The following is an 8,804-nucleotide window of genomic DNA, read 5'->3' on the forward strand; positions in this document are numbered from 1 at the left end:
AGCATGGGGCTGGGAGGAAGAGCCAGGCCATAGCTTCTACATGGAAGGAAGGGAGGGAGAGAGGGGGAAAGGGAGGAAGGAGGGGGGAAAGGGAGGAAGGAGGGGGAGAGGGAGGAGGGATGAGGGAGGGGGAGAAGGAGGAGAAGGTAGGGGGTAGGGGGAGGGAGAGGTAGAGGGAGGGGGAGAGAGAGGGGAGAGGGAGGAGAGGTAGAGGGAACAGAAAACTGGGAGCACATTTTGGTGAGAAATGCTGAGGTAAATCACTGAGTGTTGGAAGTTCCTACCTTCAAATGCCAGCATGTACCTCTAAATATAGTGACTGGAAGAAACACAGGAGGACCACAAGTTCTGCACCAGCTTGGACTACATAGCAACACCTTTAAGAAATACAAAGTGACTGTATACAAGAGCATACATGCTTGCCATTCTTTTAAACTAAAAAGAAAAGAAAACAAAAAAACTTAAGGTTTTATTTTTATTTCTAAGGATGTGGTCTCTGTATCATTATTGGACATTGTTTCATCAAACAGGCTACTCCTGAAGCAGATTTAAAACAAAATAGCTATTGTGATTATTACAGTGAAAACTGAAAAACAAGGAAAGCAAAACAAAGAAAAAGCAAATCAAAAACCCCCATTGCCCTATCCACCGCCCACGCTGTCCACTGCCCACGCTATCCACCGCCCATACTATCCACCGCCCATTCCATCCACCGCCCATTCCATCCACCGCCCACACTATCCACCGGCCACTCTGTCCACCGCCGCCCTGTCCACCGGCTGTTCTGTCTTATTGTCACTCAAGATCTGCAACTGTACAGATCTTCAGAGGCTCGAAGTCATATCCAGTGTAGAAGTAAGGCCAAAATGTGCCCTGAGGACAGTCGCTAAATCTGTGCAGAAGGGTCTTATCCCTCAAATTGTAAAACGAAACCTCATGCATTTCAGAATCTAAAAAAATCCCAATCCTAGTAGGTGATACTTTGGGTCGAAGATGGATTTTCTTACGGCCCAGTGCAACGTAAGTTTGCATATTGTCTAGCCCAACTCCCCATAATCCGTCCTGCACTGAGAACTGTTCATTGGAGAACTGTTCTGCATACCTGCTCCTGGGAAAGGGTTCCCTACAGACCCCTAGAATCCATTCCATCTTGAGTTCCACATCAACCTCCCAGTATTGTCTGTCAGAACTATACCCCTCAGATCCCAGAACAGCAGGGTCAAAACAAAATCTTCTTGAGCTATAGGGTACCCTCTCCCTACTCCCATATTTAACAGTTTTTTTATCCTTTGAGACTGTAAGCTTATAGTTTGCTGTTTCAGGATCCAGAACTACATCAACTTGAAATCGCTTGATAATTCTGCCTAAGTCAGAATACTGTAGAGGTAACCTGTAGTCGTACCCTTTCAATGTTACTAAGGCCATCTCAGGCCATCTTGACTCTTTGCATCTCTCATAACAATCTTTAACACTTGCCAGCAATGCCAATTCTGACTTTCCACACTGGGCCTTTAGATCTTTCAACAGACTCTTTAACAAAGAGGTATGATCTGATAATTTTGCTAGGTTTTTGTTTAGTTTGGCTACCCCATCCATCTCTTCCATGTGTAACTGCCCAAGAATCTTCTCTCGTTCATCCTGGAGGAACAATCTATTCTGTTCATATTGAGACCTCATTCTTTCTCTTCTGCGTTCTGCTCTTTTTCTCAGTTCTAGCGATCCTCTCCTTTGTGTGGTAATTGCTTTCTGGATTGGCTCCACCATCCCCCTCCACAGCTTAACGTAACAGTCAGTTTGTTTCCCGTGGCAGAGGATACCGTTCTCTGTGGGCCAAACAAAGTGACTCGGGGGGAAGCTGCGCAGTGGACAGGAAACCTGTTGTGGCTTTTCCCATGGAAGCTCTCCTTCTGGCCTTCCCCTCCTGCTCGTTCTTTCCGGGGGCAAGGTGGCAACTTCAGTGAACTCACCTGGTGGCTGATTACTCAAAAAGTTCCTTCCTGGACAGTTCAAATGACAAGAGGGGCAGGGGAAACTACCCTTTAGATCCTTCCAGAACACACTGGTGCAGGACAGACAGACTTGATGCCCACACTCCATGGTCACTGGGTTCTTGAAGTATTCCTTACAAACGGGACAGTGAGCCTCTGCTTGGAGATCGGTCAGCCCTGCAGCAAGCTCCATTGAGCCCTGAACAAAGGTTGTGGGACAGGACACGCTGCTTCCAGAAGGCCTGACTCTCTGGTCCTCCCTTAGCCCTGGAAGACCGACCAGCTTTTAGCTTCACTGCCTTGTTGATGATGGCCTCTGAAAACTTGCTTAGTCCTGTGTACCTTAGCACTGGAGTCAGATGGCAGAGTCAAGCCCCAACAGACTCTACTGTACATCAGAACATTTCAACAAGGCTGTTGCCTTCCCAGCTCGGTGACCTGAAGTCAATCGAAGTAAGGTGCCTCACATCCAAGGAACTAAATCCTTCCTGTGGGTGAGATAAGAGACAGGTTTAAAAAGCAGGTTTGGTGATCCCTAGTGCATGAAAGCACCCACATAGGAACCCAGTGCAGATGGGATCAAGCGTCCCTGAGACCCACATCGTGGAAGGAACCGAATCTTGAAACTTGCCCATTGACCTCAATGACGATGCTTATATGCACATACTTGTTCAAGAGCACACACATTCACACATGCACTACAATACAAATTGATGAGTGCAAAAATCATTGGGCAAAACTTAAGGGACTAAAGGTATTTCAATACAGGGAAATACAGGGCACTTCTACTGCCGAGCTTTAACTCATAAACCAGTTATAAACCAAAAACAAAACAGCACCACACAGGCTGGGAAGTGTTGGTGCATGCCTTTAGTACCAGCCCTCGGGAGGCAGAGGCAGGAGGATCTCTATGAGTTTGAGGCCAGCCTGGTCTACAGAGCTAGTTCTAGGATAGCTGAGGCTATACAAAGAAATCGTATCTCAAAAAATCAAAACAAAAGGAAAAGCAGCAACACAACCTGGTAAAATTGCCCAATGGTTAGAGCACTGGCTCTTCTTCTGAGGAGCACGGTTCAGTTCCTCGCACCCACAGGTTGACTTATATCTCCATTTCTAGGGGGCCAGGCCTTCTGGAAGCAGCGTGTCCTGTCCCACAACCTTTGTTCAGGGCTTGATGGAGCTTGCTGCAGGGCTGGCCGACCTCCAAGCAGAGGCTCACTGTCCCGTCTGTAAGGAATACTTCAAGAACCCAGGGACCATGGAGTGTGGGCATCAAGTCTGTCTGTCCTGCACCAGTGTGTTCTGTAAGGATCTAAAGGGTAGTTTCCCCTGCCCTTCTTGTCATTTGAACTGTTCAGAAAGGACGTTTTTGATCAACCATCAGGTAGTCTGAATTTGGGGGCGGGGGCAGCAGACACACTTGAGGTACACATACATACATTCAAGCAAACCTCCTATACACATAAAAGAACATGAACAAATTTTAACACAACATCAGACAAAACAAAACACAAAATCCAGCATTGTAAGCCAGGCTTAGTGGTGCATTCCTGTAACTGCAGATTGGGAGGTAGAGACAAGGGGACCTTCTAGACCCATCACCAGGTCAGTTTACCCAGTTTTTCATTGCTTCAAAAATAAATAAATAAATAAATAAATAAATAAAAATTTAAAACAATAAAAAAGATGGTTGTGACCTGCAACCTCTACATTTCCTCAGCAGGGAGGCAGAGGCAGGATAAGGAAGAATAGAGAGCTTTGGTTGTCTGTGAGTGCCAGGACAGGCTGAAGTATGTGAGGCCCTATCTCAAAGACGCAAAACCAAGAATCTATAAACCAAAAAACCAATTAGGGCTGGAGAGCGGGCTCAGTGTTGGGAATACCAGGGGCCTCTCTTCCCGAGGACACAGGTTCAATTGCCAACACTGTTACGGCAGCTCACAACGGTCTGTAACTCCAACATCTGACACCTTCACACAGACATTAACACAATAAAAATGCCAATCTGATTGGGTATAGGGCCCAGTGGGTAAAAGTACTTGCACTGCAAGCCGGGACCACTGGAGTTCAATCCCCAGCACACAATCACCAGCATACAATCACCAGCATACAGACGCAGTGCCTGCCATTTATAATTCCACCTCCCAGTGAGATGGAAAGTGGAAGGCGGGTGGGTTGGCGAGAGCAAGCCTGTAGCACTCTGTGCAACAGAAGAAACAAGAGACCCTGCCTCAGAAAAGAGTGGGGTGTGTGGAGGGGGCGTGCACAGACTTGCTGCTCTCTGGGGGTTCAATCCTAGCACTTGAGTGGAAAGAAAAACAAGTGTCACCCCGTTCTAGGGACTCCAACTCCTTCTGGCCTCTGCAGGCCCTAGGCATTTACATGGTGCACTGAAATACATGTGGGCAAAATACTCACACACATAAACTAAACAACGAAAACCCGAACAGCCGAGGTGGTGGGTTAACAAAATGGCTTAACAGCTTAAAGCACTTACTTGCCTTCAAGCCTGACAACCTGAGCTTAATCCCTGGGGGCCTCGTGGTAGAAGAGGAGGACCCACACCTGCAAGCTGCCCTCTGATCCGCACAGCCTGGCCATGACACGCATGCACCCCCCCCCCCACACACACACATAAATTAATAAATACAAATGTTTTAAGGTGGAAGGCAGAGCTGGCTGTGGCAGCCACCTTAAATCCCAGTACTGGGGAGGCAGAGGCAAGCAGATCTCCGACTTTGAAGCCATCCTGGTCTGTTAAGGTAGTTCAGGACAGCCGGGGCTACATAGAGAAACCCTGTCTCGAAAAACAAACAAAACAAAACAAAAAATGTTGGAAGGCAGCCAGGTGTGTCGCACATCTATAATCCCAGCACCGGGTTGGGGAGCGGGGCGCAGAAGCCAGGTTGATCTCAGAATCTGAGGTCAACCATGTCTACATAAAGAGTTTCAGGACAGCCGGGGAGACAGAGAAAACCTGTCTCAAAACCAAGACGAACAACAAAAGGTGAAAGGAGCTGCCCGTGAGTAATCCAATCTTCCATTGGGACTCCACCTTCTCCAATAGCATCACAGCTGCAGACTAAGCGTCCAAACACACGGGCCTGTGGGGGACACTCACGTTCAAACCGCAACTACCTATATAACATTAGGGTGAAAAACAGTTCATCTCAACCCAATCATAAATTGTGTCAGACAAGCATCACAGAGACAATGCTCGCACCTTACCTGTTAGAGATAGCGGGCTGTGCAGCTTACACCAGACGCTGTATCCATGCCCACGTGGGCCATTCCTGCTGTGACTGGTCCTGCCTACTCCGTTGTGGGCCGCTCCATGGGAATTGGGTGAGGATTGGAACTGCGCATGCCCAGTGCCCCTCTTTCTTTCTTGTGCCTGCTTTGTGCCTGAAGAGCAGCAGGTGGCTTCCCTAATTGGGCAAGCCAAGGAAGCAATCATTGAATTGCTTCTGGCCACCACCTTCTCCAAGTCTTGCTACAGTGGATTTGTTTTTGAGGGCAGCTAGAGGGCCATATCAGACTGCAGGCTGTTTTAGAAACTTACTTTTGTTTAGAATGGCCATTTTCATTAACTCGTAAAAAGACAAGTACAAAGGGAGAGAGATGCACTGAATCTTTGTTCTCTGGGCCTTTCAGAGAATATGGAGTTGTTCCTTTGACCATATAGATGGGGCAGTTCAAAAGAAATGATGTCTCCATGGCAAACGGGAAGGATCTAAACTAGCTAAAATTAAGGGCAGGATTCTTGCCAAGACCTTAGAGTTGAGTATCTAGCCAACACAGCTTCTTAAAACAGGTGAAGGAAAGGGCAGAGAGAAAGAGGAAGCTAAAGAGAAGGTGATTGAGCTCAGGTGCATCTCCTCGACCCAGAGAAACGCCTTATAGTGAGAACTAAGGAAAGACCGCGGTCTGCTGGAGCCCATCTATTGGCTTATCACATATCGAGATATAAAAGAACAAAGCAACAATCCCAGACTGTAAAATCAGAAAAAGCTAAACCCCTTGTCTCAGAAGAGAGCTTTGCAGCAAAGCTTCACACAGCCTGAAGGGCAAGGTAAAGTAACTGGACAGGAACCAGCACCTTGCCGGGTAACTTTCCGTCTTAAAGGGCCAGCAAGTCTACCCTTCTGCGGAATTTTGACCCATTCCAAAATTCAAACTCGCCAGGGTAGAAGGATGGTTATGAAATGGTTGGAGAAATTTGAGGGTAAAAAGTTCACAAGGCTGAGCAGAGCCTGTAAAATCTTCTTGACTTCAAATAAATTTAGTTCCCAAAGGTCTGAAAGAGGTCTTTTGGGGACACTATCAGGAAGTAGGGACATGCCCTCCATAGGGAACTCTGAGATGGGCAAGTCAGTGCCTGAGGCTCTTCTGGGCTATGACACCATCACCATCACCATCATCAAGTGAAATAATTTAAATGTGATATGGTGTCTGGAGTTGGAAAAATGGCTTGAGCATGTGCTGCTCTTGTAGAGGATCCTCATTGGGTTTCCATCACCCACAGGGTCGCTCACATTAACCATAACTACAATTCTGGAGGATTTCATGCCCTCCGTGCTTCCAAAAGTGCCAGAAAGAAAAAGTGGTTCAGACACACATACAGGCAAAACACTCAAACATATAAAAAATCATTAATACAAAAATTATACCATTTTTTTTATTGTTGAAACAAGGTCTTACTGTGTAGTCCTGGGTGTCCCAGAAATTGATCTGTAAATCAGACTAGCCTTGAACTCTGAGGTCTGTTGCTTCTACTTCCTTAGTGCTGGGATTAAAAGCACTTACCACCACACCTGGAAATATTTGAATCTTGAAAGGACCTCTAGAAAGAACTGAAAGAAATATTTTGATGCCCTTAAAAGATACAAGCAGGTACAATTGCTTAAAATTGTTCGTCCCTCAGATACTATAAATTCTCAAAAGTCTTAAATTTGCAATTATTTATGCATATACAACTCATAAGAAAAAATGCTGTTCTTTTAAGAAGACTGTCTTTGGATATTTAAGAATTTGTCCTAGATAGCCTGGACAAGACCTCTTAAGGCAATGCCACGCTAGATTTATATCCTAGGCAGATTATAGACCTTACACAAGAATAATTGGCCATATAATCTAATTTCTTTACATCATCAAAATAGTAATGGCTTAAGATAATATTTTGNTATTTTTAGAAAATGTGCATGTCAAATGGTAAAAATTTGTACTCAAGTGTCCTCAATTTCTACCTGTTTCCACATAATGGTGTTAATTCTTGAGGACTTATACTTAATTGCTGCAAGTAGACACTCTTAGAATAAATAATTAAATAAATAAAATGCACATAATCATGTCTAGGTAAGATAAAAAGGATCCACTTATTGGCACGTGGCATGATCCTGCTCAGGTACTTAAAATGGGGGAAAAGGAGGGGCAATGTTTCTGTCTTTTTCCACAGGATGCTGCAGGAACATGCTAGCTTCCAGAGTGATTCGTGCGACAGGCGGACCTGTGAGTTTCTGAGTGCCCTGACAGGGGTGATAGGAAAGCTGTACTGAGCTCACAGAGGAGGAGGAATCGGGGAGAGCAGACACTTGCAAGCAAAATGAAAAAACTCTCCCTATCTCCTCCACAGACTGCAGCAACGAGAGCCGACCTGGTGCCGACTTAAGAACAACTAAAAAAGCTGACTGGTGAGGCGGAGGGACTGCTACAGAGAATGGACAAGATGTTTTCCTCAGAGACAATGTTTTTGGCCATTTAGGCCGACTCCCCTATAGCTGTAAAACCTTGTGTACCTTACCAGTATGCTATACTGTTAGATAATTTTGATAGAGTTAAGATCACCAATCTTGACAAGTCTTTCCATATTAATTGTAATTCTTGTCAATTAGCTATGTAAAGATCCTCACTTAGATAAGGAATCTGCTGCTGTTGTTAAAAAGACCCACTTACATTTGCTGCCTGTAGAGTTAGGAAACGATCCTTGGTTTGAAAATTCAGGACTGCAAACTTTAAAAAGGTTAAATGAGCTTATTAGACCAAAGAGATTTGCTGCAGGTCTGATTTTAGGAATTACTGCTTTAATTGCGATTTTAACTTCTTTTGCAGTATCTACCACAGCTTTAGTTCAGCAGCTACATACCGCTCATTTTGTTAACGATATGCATAGGAATATTTCCATAGCTTTGTCAGAGCTACATATTATAGATAAGAAACTGGAGGCAAAGGTTAATGCTTTTAAAAAGGGTAGTTTTAGCAATAGGTTGAGACAGGATATAGGAAATATTAAGGCTCGATTAACAGAAATTTCAGATATTAGCAGAAGCGATTTGGATACTTGGAACATTGAATTGGCCAGAGATTTAAAGAATAACCCAAGTGCATTGAACCCCTTGGATTGGGTTCAATATATAATCTTGCTTGCTATTATTACTGGCATTATTTTATTAGTAATCATTGTGTTTCCACTCATCTTTAGGGTTCTTCTGAGATCTGTAGCTACCATGAGGCGGGACATTCTGGAACTTTGTCTAAAAAATAAAAAAAAAAGAACAGGAGGAACTGCTACATGATCTCCAGTAGTGACAAGCTCGACAGGCCCCCAAAACCTGGGCGCTGTCCCAAGGCGAAAAGTTCACGGAAACTTAGTCTCCTGGAATCGCGGCATCCTGTATAACGAATGCTCCAATGTCCTTGCTTTAGTTGGTAAATGGATCTGTGTGCTTTCCTTTAATATTGCTTTATTATAAGTGCTTTTAAGAATTGACTTTTTTTTTTTTTTTTTTTGCATCTCGAGTATAAGTACTACCTGGCTAA

General features: G+C 44.8%; 2 protein-coding genes across 2 annotated transcripts in view; both read right to left on the reverse strand.

Annotated features, from left to right (window-relative positions):
• Positions 1-5,342, reverse strand: part of LOC110336814 (tripartite motif-containing protein 60) — a 16,302-nt gene extending 10,960 nt beyond the window's left edge. The window contains exon 1 of the mRNA XM_021219562.1: positions 5,217-5,342. The gene's annotated coding sequence lies outside the window, so the exon portion shown is untranslated. The remainder of the gene's footprint in view (positions 1-5,216) is intronic.
• Positions 463-5,459, reverse strand: LOC110336816 (tripartite motif-containing protein 60-like). Its single transcript, XM_021219563.1, has 3 exons — positions 5,217-5,459; positions 753-2,476; positions 463-657 (listed from the first exon to the last, which is right to left on the reverse strand). The coding sequence occupies exon 2, from the start codon at positions 2,179-2,181 to the stop codon at positions 796-798; it is 1,386 nt and encodes a 461-aa protein (XP_021075222.1). The 5' UTR covers positions 2,182-2,476; positions 5,217-5,459; the 3' UTR covers positions 463-657; positions 753-795.
• Between the last annotated feature and the right edge of the window lie 3,345 nt (positions 5,460-8,804).

This window comes from Mus pahari, chromosome 19, assembly GCF_900095145.1.
Source record: "Mus pahari chromosome 19, PAHARI_EIJ_v1.1, whole genome shotgun sequence".
Lineage (NCBI taxonomy): Eukaryota > Metazoa > Chordata > Mammalia > Rodentia > Muridae > Mus > Mus pahari.

Coding starts and splice junctions, on each gene's coding strand:
- LOC110336816 (XM_021219563.1), bottom strand. CDS start 2,181: ATGGAGCTTGCTGCAGGGCTGACCGATCTCCAAGCAGAGGCTCACTGT.